The sequence below is a fragment of the Trifolium pratense genome, linkage group LG5, assembly GCF_020283565.1.
Source record: "Trifolium pratense cultivar HEN17-A07 linkage group LG5, ARS_RC_1.1, whole genome shotgun sequence".
Taxonomy (NCBI): domain Eukaryota; kingdom Viridiplantae; phylum Streptophyta; class Magnoliopsida; order Fabales; family Fabaceae; genus Trifolium; species Trifolium pratense.
In genome coordinates this window covers 7,972,390-7,988,632 of record NC_060063.1, presented here as the reverse complement: position 1 = coordinate 7,988,632, position 16,243 = coordinate 7,972,390, and the positions used below count along the sequence as shown (strand labels likewise).

General features: G+C 34.3%; 3 protein-coding genes across 3 annotated transcripts; 2 read left to right on the top strand and 1 right to left on the bottom strand.

The window, feature by feature from the left end:
• Positions 1 to 436: 436 nt before the first annotated feature.
• LOC123885972 lies at positions 437 to 4,762 on the top strand. Its single transcript, XM_045935311.1, has 4 exons — positions 437 to 650; positions 765 to 919; positions 1,037 to 1,276; positions 4,703 to 4,762. The coding sequence occupies exons 1-4, from the start codon at positions 437 to 439 to the stop codon at positions 4,760 to 4,762; spliced, it is 669 nt and encodes a 222-aa protein (XP_045791267.1).
• Positions 4,763 to 6,035: 1,273 nt separating this feature from the next.
• LOC123885971 lies at positions 6,036 to 6,599 on the top strand. The gene has a single exon (XM_045935310.1). It carries the CDS (start codon positions 6,036 to 6,038, stop codon positions 6,597 to 6,599), a length of 564 nt encoding a protein of 187 aa, XP_045791266.1.
• Positions 6,600 to 13,725: 7,126 nt separating this feature from the next.
• On the bottom strand, positions 13,726 to 16,243 carry LOC123884957 (SPX domain-containing protein 1-like). The gene is made up of 3 exons (XM_045934188.1): positions 15,774 to 16,243; positions 15,021 to 15,147; positions 13,726 to 14,277 (listed from the first exon to the last, which is right to left on the bottom strand). Exons 1-3 carry the CDS (start codon positions 16,044 to 16,046, stop codon positions 13,859 to 13,861), a joined length of 819 nt encoding a protein of 272 aa, XP_045790144.1. The 5' UTR covers positions 16,047 to 16,243; the 3' UTR covers positions 13,726 to 13,858.

Genomic DNA, 16,243 nt, shown 5'->3' with positions numbered 1-16,243 from the left:
TATATCAAAGAATCCAGTTCAACACTCAAGAACCAAACATATAGACATCAGGCATCATTTCATTAGAGACCTTGTGGAAGAAAAATGCGTGGAACTTAAGCATATTGGTACAAGTGAACAGCTAGCTGACATTTTTACAAAGGCACTTGATGTAAATCAGTTTGAATTTTTAAGGGGCAAATTGGGAATTTGCCTGCATGAAGAAGCATAGCAGTTACTGCAGTTGTGGCGTGCAAAAGGAAACCGCTCTCTCTCCTATCAATCAATGCACGCTAATTTAGGGAAGTCATTACACACTTCCCTTAAATATTTCATTACACGCAATCAATGCTTTTTCTTCCAAATCCTAATTTTTGATCGTGAACCCTATTCAACTGCTTCTCACTACAACTTTCATCCATTCAACTTCTCCAACTTCAAAAACCTTCATCCGAACATGTCTGAATCATCGCAAACAACAAAGTCTGCACGTTCTACTCGATCAAAGGCAAAGATCGAATATGCTCTAATCATCAAGGATGTTGTACCGGTTACAACTGTTCATGCTTCCAAACCCAAAGTTCAATCAAGAGTTGCTGAGAAGAAAGGGAAGGGAAAATCAGTTGAGAAGAAGAAAACTTCAAAAGTAAGTGATGCTATCTCTCCATCTGGTAATCAATCTGAGAAAGGAACTTCTAAAAGGAATAGAAGGGATTATAAATCTAAGTTTTCTCTTTCTATGTCTGATTTGGTTTTTGAATCAAATGTTAACACATCTGAGAAAGCAACTGAAGTAAACCCCAAAACTGTGTCTGATGTTGTTGAAACAATCGTGCCAACCGGTGATAACCCTAGTCTAGAAAAATTGGGGTCTGATGCTGAAAAGAGGGATCTTAATGCTATGTCTGTTGAAACTGAGATGGAAGACACCCCTACAGAGGTTGAACCTAATATTGCTAATAAATCACCAACAATTGCTGAGATGGTGGCTGAAAAATCAATCCCTGTTGTTACTGAAGAAGTTGTCATGACAGATGTTGAAACATCTCTGAATGAGCAAGAGGAAGTTGAAACTGCTGAGAAAGAACCTGTGATGGAAGCTGCTGCTGAAAAGGATGTTGAGACAACTGACACAACATCTGAGTCCATAGATGAAGAAACTAGAACTGCTGATGAGGGGACTTCTGATAATGAAGGGGACACTCAGTCTGAAGAGAGCAACCAGTCCATACCCACAGAAGAACCAGAGATTGAAGCTGACAAATCTGCAGGAGTTGAGGAGGAAAAAGAAAAGGATGTAGTAGATGTTGATGATTATGTCACCACCAAGACTGCTGTAAAATCAACTGGTGGTATAACAAAAAGGTTGAGAAGCTGTACAGGGAAGGCTGTGGCCACTGCAAGCAAGACTCCTGCACCAAGAGTGAAAACAAAAGGTGTTGGACCTGTAAAAGGTTGGAGTAAAGTTCTGTCCCCTCCTGTCAAGAAAAAGGATACATTGAAGAGAAAGAAGGAGTCATCCAGTGACTCAGATTATGATGCTGCTGAAGATGTTGCTAAAATCTCATCTCCCAATCCCAAGAAGGCTACAGCAAAGAAGGCTCCTCAAGGTATTGAAGAAGCTCCCTGTGATAACATCTCTTTCCATCGTGCTGCCTTTGCACTGAGATGTGACTATATCTATCAAAGGAGATTGGCTGTTGAAAGGGAACTGACCAAAGATGCTCTCAAATGTCAAGACATCTTTGACTACATCAAGGAAGCTGGTCTGATGAAGACAGTTTGTGACTTCAGTCCCTGCTATGAGCTGCTGGTGAAAGAGTTTCTTGTGAACATCCCTGAAGAATGTGATAACCCACTGAGCAAGGACTACCACAAAGTTTTTGTCAGAGGTAAATGTATCAATTTTTCTCCTGTTGTCATCAATAATTACTTAGGTAGGTCTGTAGAACCTAAGGCTGAATTAGAGGTTGCCAATGATGTTGTAAGTGCTGAGATAACTGCTGGTAAGGTTAAGGTCTGGCCCAAGAAGAAGCTGATACCCACTAGTAAGTTGAATGTCAAGTATGCCATCCTCAATAGGATAGGGTCAACAAATTGGGTGCCAACTAAGCATGCAACCAATGTTGCTACCAACCTGGGTAGATTTATATATGCTGTATGAACCAAGGTTGACTATGACTATGGGACCTTTATTTTTGATCAAACCATTAAGCATATTAGATCAACAGCTGTGAAGATGCCAATAGCATTTCCATCTTTACTATGTGGAATCATCTTGGCCCAATATCCAGATATTAAGGTTGTGACTGACACGCCTAAGAAGAGGGAATCAGGCTTTACTTTTCATCACAAACTATTTGGTAATCACAATGTTACTGATCATGTTGGGACATCTGCTGCTGGAGCTGGTGTTATGACCAAAAAGGAGATTATTGCTGGTTTGAAAATTCAATGTCAGGACATTGATAAACAGCAGGCTGAGCTTGAGGCGAGGAAGAAAGTGTTCTTGAAGATGATTGAAGGATTGGAAGCTGATGAAATACCTGTCAAAGCTAGTGCAAATGTGGCTGCTACAGGTGATCAAAACAATGCAGATGAGGATGAAGATTATGATACTGCTACAGATGAGGATGAAGACTCTGATAGCAGTGATGCTGAATGATTTTGTAATCTGTTTAAGTTTTACTGTACTTTGTTATTTGTTTTGTGGGTTGTTTGTGCCCTGGATTTTAGCACCTTCTGAGTGCATGGTCTGTACTTTGTTAATTCTGCACTTTGGATACTTTACTTTCCTATTTTGGCACATTTTGTGGCTAAAAAGAGGGAGTAGCATTTTGGTTTGTTTGTTTCTGCTACATGTTGTTGTGTCTTCTGTTATGACATGTTTTTAAGTAGCAGTAAGCAAGTATTCAGGGGGAGTAAAAATTTTTTTTACCCTGAGATGATGCACAAGCTGATGAAGCCAGGGGGAGTTTGCTACTGAATGGATGCTGCCCTGATTGGACGAACATGCGCTAGAAGATGTGCTCCCATATGTCACAACCACTTTGATGACATATGACATATGATATGATTAATCATTTGCTCTGATACCACGTTTTATTTTTGCTCGAGGCTATTTGATGATATCTCCGCTGCTGCTGCCTCTGATGCATATATTTTTCACCTATGTGAAATTTTGTTTAAATGATGCTCTAACATTCCTTCTTTTGTGTGACCATGGTGATTTGAAGGATTGCGCTTTTTAATCTCTCAAAGGTAATGGCCTGAAATTGTTTTAGCCAAAAATTGCCAAAGGGGGAGATTGTTGGATATTTGAATTGGCTTAATTTTGCTAAAACAAATATACTAACAAGATGTTGGAAAACATGTTACAACATCCTTTTTGCTGAAGGAAATCTCGCGCATTTATGAGAGCATCTGCTATATATGGAAATCCACTTAAAGAGCACGCTTAATGGAGATCTGATCTGATCAGGAGTTATAAGGATAAGACAAACTTAATGAAATAGCTGGATGACTTATCCTATCATATAAAGTTCTTTAAACACTTTTGGAAAGTCTTGATATATCCTTAATGAAGATTGAAAAAGTATCAGATCATCCTTTATGATTCTCAAGGAGCGTCTGAGCATTTGTGAAGAAAGAGGAGCGTGCCTAATCATTATATATACGAAGACCAAGCTCAAGACTAGGTATCTCATTGAAAAGTATTAGTTACACATATTGAGTCTTTGTTGAGTCTTTTATTGTTTGATTGTAATTCTTGCTTGTGGATTCTATAACACGAGTTAAGAAGTAAGTTTATTATTTTAAGGTGACTCCTAAGCTTTGAAGTACGGAGTTTACCGTGTGTGATTCACTTGAAGCTTTTAAGCAAAAGTGAAGTGTTGTATTGGCAAGTTGTCGCCACATCATTCCTAACATTGTTTAAACAACACAGGTTGTGTTGTGTGAGTGGAAGTGAGATGGGATCTCATGTCTAGGAGTTCCTAGGCAGAAGTTGCATGAGTAGTGTCGAGGTTATAAGGCGTAAACCAGGGGTTTGCTGGAGGTCTTAGTTTAAGGCGTAAATCCTAGGGTTTGCTGGAGGTCTTAGTAACTAGAGCTATTAGTGGATTTCCTTCCTGGATTGGTATCCCCCAGAGTAGGCAGTTGGCTGAACTGAGTTAACAATTACTTGTGTCATTTATTTATTTTCTGTCAGTTTTTATATGTTATATAAGATGTGCCAACAATAGAAACAACGTTAATCATAAAATAGTTGTTGGGACATCTTAGGCAACATCATTCTAGTGATACCAGAATTTCAAAACACATGTGTGTCTCGTCATTTTATGTGTGATCTACATTGATTCCAACCAATTAGAGAGTGTTAAAAAGAGATGGTTCATAGCACTCCTCTTTTCTTTTCTTTTTTTCTATATGCAAGTGTTGAGATCAAACATGAAACTCACTCGTTTAAACGTCCAAACCTCCTTAGACTTTTTTGTGAGTTTGGATGGGAGAATTTTGAAAGAAAAAAAAAAAGGAATAAACAAGTGCAAGGAATAGAAGAGTTTGAGAGTGAAGGACATTGCAGGGTTCATTTTTTTCACAATACCAAATTCTCCTAATTTGATAAATGGTTTATCAAAGATTTTTCAAAAATTGCCAAGTCTCTATGCCAGGTGCTACAGCATGATATGTGTCATTCGATGTCATAAAAGATTGCTTGAAGGCATTTGAGACTTTGAAGAATGTCTTAATTTCTACACCTATAAACATAGCTCCTGACTAATCAAAACCTTTTGAATTGATGTGTGTGTGATGCTAGTGACTATGCCATTGGAGCTATGCTTGGTCAAAGAGATGACAAGATCTTTCATTTCATCTACTATGTAAACAAGACTCTTATTGAAGCTCAAGTGATTTTGTTCCCATGAAATTTAATTCTCATTAAAAGAAAACAAAATGTATCAATCAAAGGATTATATTTAGAATAAACCATTTCTTTATAAAAAATGCCCTGACCAATATTGAGAAAATGTGTAGCCAAAGAAGAAACACATCAACTCTTGAAACATTGTCATTCTTCAACGTCACTACTAAACAGTTCGTGTTTAGAAACCGATTTAGAGACCGCAAAATTTCAGTTGCTTTAGATACCAAAATAGAGACCAAAATTTCAAAAGTAATTATAGAGACCATATTGGAGACCGATAATTAGTGATCAATATTTCGGTCGTTTTAGAGACCGAATTAGAGACCAAAATTTGGAGCATTAAAGTCAAAAAAATATTAGGTCACTAAATTGGTTGCTGCTTAATCATACAGACCGAATTTGAGACCGATTATTACCGACCAAAAAGTCTGACGCAAAAAAAAATTATTTAAGTTTATTCGATATTTAAGTTTATTATTATATTAAGGTATAAAATTTATTTAAAATAAAATATTAAAAAATTTGTTAAAAAATATTATTAGAATATAAGTGAAATTATTGTGCTCTTATAAAACTTGTTAAATCAATAAATTTAATTTATTAAATTCATTGTCCTGTATATATTTTTAAATAATTTATATTATTATTTTGGATCAAGTAACCTAGTGGCTGAAATATTAACTTTTTCAAGGAGAAAAAAATTATGTTTTCAGGATTGGAACCCCAATTCCACTTTTATGCATAGTGATGTAGGAGGATTTCTTCGGTATTTTATTATTTTAGTTAGATTTAGTTTTATTATATTTTAGGTAGATTTCTTACTTTTATATTTCACCTAGATTAGTTATTTTTATATTTTAGGTAGATTTGTTATTTTAATTTTTTCACTACTATTTAAGTTAAACTATTGTAGCCTTGAAAAAAAAAACTTTTTGATTCAATAAAAATATAGAGAATTTTCTCAAATTTAGTGGATTCCAAATTATTCTTTCTGGTGGACTCCGGAAATCTGGTGGATTCCAGAACTTTTATCTAATAGGATTAGCGCTTGTTTTTCCTTCTCGCTTCCGTACTGCGTCAGTTGGTATCAGAGCAGGTTTCTCCTGTTCTTTTCCTAACGTGATCAGCCATGGGAGAATCAATTCTGGTTATTAGGGTTCGCAATAACAACCATACTTTTGTTACGTACATAAAATCAGAATATACTCGTGGTGAATCTGATTTGGAATACTATGAGCATAGATATTACAAAAAGTTGAAGGATGATTACTACGAGTTTAAAATCTCTGATTCGACATATCTTTGTCCGTTTTATTACAACAAAGATTACTCCTTGTCCAACCTTTTGAGGCATGCTTCCATAATGGCAGGTAACTCGCATAAAATGATTAAAGATATTGCTAAATATTCTGTTTTGATAACGTATGTTAATTGGTATGTTAAAGTTAAAGACGATGAAGGATTTAGCATCTTCAATAATGTCAATAAGAACAACCATGCCAATAATTTTCAACTATGTCACACAGCTACTGAAACCCTAGATGATAACCAACCATCTCTTCCCGAGAAACTTGACGATCCTGCTTATAAATCCAAACCGAAAGAAACTGAAGTAGTTGCTGAACAAGATGCTTCGGTTGAATTTGACGAATCAAAAGATGAGAAGGAAGAGATAGATGAACATGATGATTAGGAGAAAGAGGTTCAAACGGAGGTGGAGTCTAAAATGGTAGAAACTATAATCGATGAGGAAGGAGTGTTCAATCTTGAATTCGAGGGTAGTTTCAACGAGAACAACAATGGCATGGATTGCGACATCCAAACAGAGGCGACTCCAGAAATTGATGAAGAAACAAAGGAGAAAGAATGTCATGTAACAAATTTATCGTCGTCGGCAATGCAATATGATGCGACTTTAAGGACAACACAAACAAAAAAACTTATGAATATTGATCGGTATTCTCATGTTATACATATAAGCTCTACCACACTTGGGGAGTTATTAGATGAGTTAACAAGCTACTATCTCAAGTTAGAGGAGAAAAATCAAGCTTTTAAAGAAGAAAAGAGTCGGTATGAGGCAAGACTAAAGGAAGAGCAATAAGTAGCAATCAAGCAAACGAGAAAGAATTTGATAATTAAAGCAGAATCAGTACTAAGTTTCTACTATGATAAACGCATGAGTCAGTATCAAGCAGATGAGGCTCCTTATCAAGTTGAGAACTCGGGGTCGAGTTCTTTTGAGGTAGAGGAGACTGATGTAGGAGGATTTCTTCAGTATTTTATTATTTTAGTTAGATTTAGTTTTATTATATTTTAGGTAGATTTCTTACTTTTATATTTCACCTAGATTAGTTATTTTTATATTTTAGGTAAATTTGTTATTTTTATTTTTTCACTACTCTTTAAAGCTAAACTATTGTAGCCTTGAAGAAAAAACTTTTTGATTCAATAAAAATATAGAGAATTTTCTCAAATTTGGTGGATTTCAAATTATTCTTTCCGGTGGATTCCGGAAATCTGGTGGGTTCCAGAACTTTTATCTAATAGGATTAGCGCTTGTTTTTCCTTCTCACTTTCGTACTGCGACACATAGACTTGCTCAACTTTTTTATTTATTTATAATGATTTGCTCAATGACGGTCGGCTCTGCAAGTGCACAGAATCTCTACCAAGTAATAAAGTTATAAGTTATCGTTCTCCACAGGGATTGTGCCAAGGTTACTAGTTTCGCTTAGGAATATGGATAGTTCACTTCGCTTTGTTTGTTTCAGAAGGTATATTTGCGGGTACTTTAGTAAAATACAGGAAATAAATGACAGAAAATAAATAGCAGAAAGTAAAAGGTGTGTGACCACACGGGGTGGTTAAGTGTGGTTGCATCCCTCCCTTACTCCTGCATGTTTGCTCAATTATTTCCCTCTCCTAGAATTTAGACTATTGAAAATAGGTGTGATGTATTTATTATCTGTGCATATTTCTATTACAAGCTTCTACAGAGCCTAGTTAAAGGTTACCCTTACTTTATTTAGACACCATGATCCAGAACTCCACTTTTTCGTTAAAACGTTGGTCTCATCGCCCTAGGGACCCCCAAATTATAAGTTGTCACGTTTGCCTAAGACTAGTCACCTACCCACAGGCATACTCTGCAAGATAGAATTTAACGTTCTTTTTCAATCTTATACTAAGACCGCAGATACTGGATTTAATGCTCTCATGTAGGCCCCATCACACTCTTCGTCCGGGATTACTAGCTTCGTTTCCTATGCGATATCCACTAGGTCCTTAGATTTTATTCTAATGTGATCAATATTAAAATAACTAATACCGGACAATTGAAAGAGTTTAAAGTAGAAATAACTGAATTTATATAAATAACAAATATAAATAGTACAACCAAGCATTCGTAAGGGAGTTTCTCGACTCCACCTAACCTAGGAAAAATAAATTACAAAGACAGAAAGAAAAGAACCTTATTGGCCTTGGAGTTCCTTGGCCTCCTAGCCTCCTCCTTAGAGTTCTCCTACTCTAGAGGAAATATTCAAAGTATTGAATATTATGGAATGTTTGGGAATGAATAATAGTGGAGGAAAGAGGCTCTATTTATAGTTTTACAGCTGGTTTTGAGCTTTTTCTGCGCATCCATCGCACCTATCGTGGCCACAATGGCGTGTAATTTCGCCTCATCGTGGCCACGATGGATCCTATCGTGGTGCGATGAAAGATTTGATCAGGATTTTCTGCTTATTTTTCAAGTCATCATTGTGCCACGATGACAAGCCATCGTGCCACGATGGTAAAGATTTTAAGCAGATTTTCTTCAATTTTATCCGTCTTCTCATCGCGCCACGCTAAGACTCATCGTGGGTACGATGGTGCGCTGCTTTATTCCATTTTTGCCCTTTTTTGCTGCTTTTTCCACTTTTCTTGCTTCTGGTCCTTGTGTCTTCACTTTTCCCGATATTTGCTTGCTTTTGGTCTTTAATTACTAGAGAAATTACTCTAATCTACTACTAAAAACATCATATAATTGGTTGTCATCACTCAACGTCTTTGATGTTATTAGATTGTGTGGTTCATATTTTTATGTCTAGATTTCTTCAACAAATTAAAATTATTATTTGAGTAAAATTAAATTTAAAGGTAGAAAATATGAAATTTCATTAAAATTGATGATGACAAATTAAGTAACTTGGTTGTAATTGACAAAACTTTCCCTTTTTATGCCTAAACTTTCTATAATTTTTTTATTGTTTCTTTTTTTTTTCTCTATAATTTTGTTTTTTCGGGCTAAACTTTCTATAAGTTTTTTTTCATGGATAGACTATAGTTTTATTTTCTTCATATCTTTATACGTATATTTAAAATTTGCTACAAAATATTTTTAAAACATGAGAGAAACTATTGTTAAAAAAGTTTTTATGTATTAGTGGTCAACACTTGTCCCGTAACGTTCCAGGACTATTAAATTAGAAATTTGATTAGAAATATTTAGGGCAATTCATTAAATTTGATAGTAATTAACTTTATTATATTATTAAAAATAGTTATATAAATAAAAATATAGTAGAGTTGAGTGGAACAAAAAGACGACATTAGGACTATTAGATTAGAAATTTTATTAGGAATGTTTATGGTAATTTAGAAAATTTGAAAGTAACTAAATGTATTTTATTTTTCTATAGTAATTAACTTAATTATATTATTAGTAGTAATATTAACTTTATTATATTATTTTATCCGTATTAATTTAATTTTTCTATATTTTATAATTTTTTTATTGTTATATTTTGTTCCTATTTTTATGCAATATCCATATTTAATGTTTTTATTTATTTATTTTGTTTTAGTGAAATTTTTAATGTTATAGTTGTGTTTTGTTCCTATCTAAAATCTGTTTTATTTTCCTATTTTTAAGCATATAATCTTTTTATTGTATTTATCTTATATTCTTTCTATATTATGTTTTTTAGTGAAATTACAACGAAAAATATAAAACTTGGAACATTATTAAACCTATGACGGTAACTTTGCAAGTGCACAGAATCTCTACCAAGTAATAAAGTGATAAGGTATCGTTCTCCGTAGGGATTGTGCTAAGGTTACTAGTTTCGCTTAGGAATATAGATATTTGTCTTCGCTTAGTGTATTTAAGAATGTATCTTTGCGGGTACTTTAGTAAATGCAAGAAACAAATGACAGAAAAGTAAATGACTGAAAATAAAAGGTGTGTGTGACCACACGTGGTGGTTAAGTGTGGTCAGATCCCTCCCTTACTCCTTCTTGGTGGCTTAATTATTTCCCTCTTTAAGGATTTAGACTTCTGAAAATAGGTATGAAGGATTTTTCTGTCCTATTTCTATTACAATTTCTATTACAAGCTTTTACAAAGGCCTAGTTTAAGGTTGACATATCTTTATTTAGACACCATGATCCGGAACTCCACTTTTTCGTTTAAACTTTGGTCTCATCGCCCTGTGGATCCCTAAATTATAAGCTGTCGCGTATGCCCTAAACTAGTCACAAACCCTACAAGGTGGAAATTATCGTTCTTTCCAATCCTATACTAAGACGGCAGATACTGAATTTAATGGTCTCATGTAGGCCCTAATATGTCATCCTTCGGTCAGGGTTACTAGCTTTGTTTCCGATGCGATATCCACTAGGTCCTTAGATATTATTCTAATGATGATTGCACCCATCGTGACCACGATTGTGTGTAATTTTGTCTCATCGTGGCCACGATGGATCCTATCGTGGTACGATAGGAGATTTACTCGGGATTTTCTGCTTAGTTTTCAAATCATCATCGTGTCACGATGACAAGCCATAGTGCCACAATGGTAAAGATTTTCGACAGATTTTCTTCAATTTTATCAGTCTTCTCATCGCGCCACGTTGAACCTTATCGTGGGTACGATGGTGTTCCGCTTTATTCCATTTTTACCATTTTTTGCTGCTTTTTTCACTTTTCTTGCTTCTGGTCCTTGTGTCTTCACTTTTCCTGATATTTCATTGCTTTTGATCTTTATTTACTAGAGAAACTACTCTAATATACTACTAAAAACGTCATATAATTGACTGTCATCAACCTACTAAGGATAAAATGCCGATATCGAGTTATTAAGCAGAGTAAGTCAATGAAGACTTACACCTGGAGTCAACGGATCCCTCCTCTTTCTATATTTCTATTTTTATGTATTCTTTCGATAATTTATTTTTATTGTTTTTTTTTGTTCATATTTTTATGCATAGATTCCTATATAATATTTTGTTGTACTCATCTTATTCTTTCTATATTTTTTTCTATATTTTTTTGTACTTATGTCATACCCTAATTTTGTCGTATTTTTTTCATAAATTATTTTTCATCATATTTTCACATATTCTCCATTTTTGTTTTTATATTTAATATTCAAAATCCGAAAAAAAAGTGTTTTTATAAAAAAAAAAAAAAACACAACACAACACAACAACAGCAAAAGCTGTTGCTGGCGTCCCCCCACCCCTTCTCTTTTTGTTTTTTTTATTATCATCATCATCATCTAGTATTGAAAAATTGAAAAAAAAAAAAAAGAGAGAAGAAAACAACAACAGCACTGTTGTTGCTGCTGCGCCTCTCCCTACCCTGCTGCTAGCCTCCCTCTCTTTTTCAACTTTTCATCAAAACCATAATCAATCTTCACCAAATTTACAAGCAAGCATGAAGGACCAATCACTTCTTTTATCTTTGCAAAACCAATTTTTTGACCAAACCACACTTTAATCATAACTCAAATTAATCCAATGGACAAAGATGCATCAATTTTTTGTGTATAAGTATAGAATAAAAATCTGAGCGGAGGGAGGACGATTTTGGGGGCGACAAAGAAGAGAAAAACCAAAAAAAAAAACTCATCTTTTCATCACTTTTCCAAAAATTCGAAATCCATTAAAACCACCTCCAAACTTTAATTTTCTTCACCCAAATCACTCCAAACACTTCCCTAAGCTTGAACCCACAAGAAAAACCAAGAAAAACCATCAACAAAAGCTTACACAAGTTTCAAAAATAGCAAAGAAAAGAGTAGGTGTCAACCCACCTAAGCAAGCCTCAAAACAAGTAGGTTTCTAAATGTTTTTTACTCATGAACACCTACCGAAGCTTTTCCAACCCTTGATTTTGTTTAATTCGTTCAAATGTGAATTTTGAAGTTTTTTGGGTTTTAAAGTTTCGAAGTTTTTTTTGAGATATAAACATCTTTTGAAAAATATAAGTTTATATTCATGATCTACGCGAAAAACTGATTAACGGAAATGTTTTTAAGGGACCTATTCGAACTTTTTTTTTTCTTTAAGGGATCTATTCAGACATTTTATTCTTTAAAGGACCAATATAAAACCAAAAATATCTTTAAGGGACTATTTTACTAATTAAGCCTACTTAAAAACATTGTGAAGGTAGATTTATTGATAATAACTTGTGAAACAAAAAACAAAACAACATTATTTATAATATATTTCGATTACAAGAGAAAAGAAACTTCCTTCTTGCAAACAAGAACCGCTAGATCTTATAATGCTCATTAAGCACTTTAGCTTAGCAGCTTTATTTTTTATCCCTGCCCATGTTCATGTTCATTTTCATTCCAGTATTGTCTCCACCACCACCACCACCACCAGTATTATTTGCTTCTTGTCCCCATTGGTCTCCACCAGCACTTGCACCGTCAAATCCAGGAGCAGCTGGAGTGCCATAAATAGCAGTATATTCATACCTAGTGGTGGTTGTTCCACCAACACCACCAGGGGCATTCCCGGTAGCCGTAGTAACATAAGCTTGCTCGGTTACCGGGTATGCGGCCACTGGCTCCGTTGCAGTTCTGTTTCCAAATATTCCATCGTTCTTCTGAATATCACTATTGTTGGTTCTTGAAATATTTTGAAATTGGTCATCACGGCGTTGTTGCTGTTGTTGTGCCATTTTAATCAAACTTAATTAAATGTCTTAATTAGATATACCATTATATATTTGAGAGATGAAGGGGTGATGAGTAATATGCTTGCCACTGTAGCTCATACTGCATCTGCCACGTTTGGCCTAAAATTCATAACAAAGTTCTAGCATCTCGGTGCGGTGCTGTAGCTCATTTTTTTTTTTACTTTTTTTCTTAAATATGGAAATCATCGTGTGAATATATAGCGTTTTGATTTTAGTCCATGTAAATATATAATATTTTGACTTTGGTCCTTAACCAGTTTTGTGCTTCAATATAATTATCTGGGGTAAGAGTTATAGCTTGTTTCGAATATTCAGAAGCTTTATTAAACTAAGATTCTGCGATTTTAGAATTTCCCTATCGAATGGCATGTTCTCCGCAGTTGTTTTGTTTTGGTCCTATAAAATTAATTGATATTAAAATTAATCTTGTAATATGTAAAATAGTTGACTTTAGTCCTTTAAAATAAGAACTAAAATAAATATTACTACGAGGACTAATTTTGCGAGGACTAAAACAAAACATGAAGAACTAAAAAACAAAATTTACCTTCAAGGACTCTCGTGCACTAGAGAAATGAAGAAATAATTTAGAAATATTTGAAGTAAAATTTGATTTATACGGTATGAAATTTGTGTCTCTTTGCTGCCTATAAAGTTTCTCTATTTATAGAGAAACTTATGCCAAATAATAAAGGGCACAATTCTTGAAAGATTTTAAAAAATGTAAATTTGAATTTCAAAATAACTATTGTAAATTTGTAACTTTTCAAATATATTTTGGAAATTCTCCGGCAAATCAAACTACACTTTGAGGATATATATATATATATATATATATATATCAATCAATATTTTCACTAATTCAGCATCATGCATCCATGTTGGTATCTATCTGTGGTATGCTATGACAGAGGCATTAAATTTTATATAGAAAAATAAAAATAAAAATAAAAATAACACTTAAACAACTAAACTAGTCTAGCTGTTTGTTCCAAAACAGAAATTTTGTTCCATGTTTCTTCCAATGGTGGCAAAGAAAACATGCTAACAGTTGAGCTTCCACTTCTAATTTCCTGCAGAACATGCAAAGCCGAAATGGTACTCTTCATATAGAGGCTTTGCATTTCTGCTATCTCATTTGGTATGACAAGATCATCGCTCACTGTACTTGTGGAAGTAGAAGGACCGTTGCACAGTTCATCTGTCTCACCAAAAGCCCGAGGATCGTTGGCCGGGAAAAGACCTTCCAACATTGTTTCACACTCTTTTATAAGCTTGTAGAGCAGGTCAGTGGCAAAGAATGGTTCTTGCAAGACCTTCTGAATGAAAGGCAAGCGAATGAGAGCTCCGGTTCTCTTGTCATACTTCTTTAGTATTTTTACGAGGCCTGTATAGAGAAAATTGTTGTAATTAATTATTAATAATCAGAGATATTCATAGGTTCGACATTGTTGATGTGAATCATCTTAATTATAGCTTGAAAACCACCATTAGTCTTATGACCACTCCATATCATTGTAATACCATTCAATCTCAAATCAACTCACTTCACATATCCCTAACAAAAATATATGGTTTATGTCTTTATAGCCTTTGTTACATTTTAAAAACATAACCGCTTTTAAGTGAAAATCTGAAATTAATCGCTTTCAAATGTCATGATTGTTCCATTGTCGTGCATTTTACATTTAGAAGATGCGACCATTAATTTGTAAACATTGCAACAGGGTAATATCTAGGGAACTCAACATCATAATTTAGATCATATTTTTTTTTTAAATATCCAATGTTAGTAATTAGCATTGTTTGTTTTTGTTAGATCATATTAGAAGACACATTGTCGTGAAATTGGTGTACCAAACAAGTTAGAAGAATAAGACGCCAATCAAGAGATACGAAAATCGGTGAATGCTCAATTCCAAAAGAAGGCATGTTCATCATTTTAAGGACAGACGGAAAACCTGAATGTCGGAAATCAATCGATCATGTTCTAACTAACTTGACTTTATTTTGTATATATTTTGTCAAACTTTAATGTGCACGTCCTCGAAATTTATGTGTAATGCACATGTTTTCTTCAGAGATAATTAATGTCAGGTAAAGAGGAAATATATGAAAATTTGAAATTACCTGTGTAATTAATGGAGCTGTAGTTTTGGAGCAAGACCATCTCTCCATGGAAATCTACAATATCCTTTTGAATTTGCATCATTTGTTCATTCGAACCCTTTCCTTTTGCCACACAATCTTGTAACTCCTGCACATATCATTCAACCACAACCATGTCAAAACCATAACCCACCTAACTAACTACTTATTCTATGTATAATAATAAATACCTTTTCATAAAGAAGATATTGATTAAGCTTAATTCAATCAACTAGCTTATCCGCAACCAGCTAACTTATCGGACTATCAAGCACAAACACCAAACACGACACCCATAATAATTTTAAAAAAATGACTTAATTCAATGTGATCATAAGTGTGAGTGTCATGTTGGACACCCACACCCACGCGTGTCCAACATGAGCGCATATCTAATTTAAGGAATGTCCATGCATAATTCATTCAACAGCCTTATCCACTATCAACTAGCTTATCAGACTATCAAGCACAAAACATAAGTGTCGGTGTCGTGTTGGACATCAATGCCTGTGCATAATTCAATCAACGTGTTTATCCACTATAAGCTAGCTTATCAACTATCAAACACAAACGGGACACCAACCAGATATGACACACGGATAGTAATCCAATATAATCATAAGCTACAGTGTCGTGTCAGATACTGTTCAACACCTGGACATGCCTAATCCGAGCTTGAGTATAAAAAAACAAATACTAGTAAAAAAAAATAAAGATGGTAATAATCGATGGTACCTTGAGTCTTATAATGCACTCTTCCTCTTTCTCAAGAAAGAAAGTATTGAATTTGTTGAGTTCATTTTCAAGAGAGTTTCTAAAATCGGTTTCTTCATTAGAAATATCTCCATCGATTCTAGCACGTTTTGAAGGGCGTTCATTGCTGCTAATGATGATGATTGGTTCAACAAGCTTTAACTTCTTCTTCAATTCTTTGTAAGAGAGAAACTTGTCACGCCATTGGGGAACAGTTTTCTCGATCTGATTGTTCAGACTCTTTCCGAATTTCATAGTAAGTAAGAAATTGAATTGAATTGAATTGTTGTAAATGGGTTTGGAATTGGAGATAGATAGATAGATAGATAGTGATATTATTATAACCGTAAAGGATAGAATATTCGTGGGGTATATTGTTGGAATATCCGTTAATTAGAAGAGTATATTTTGGGTTTTATTCTTTCTCATCTCATCTATGACTAGAAGTAGAA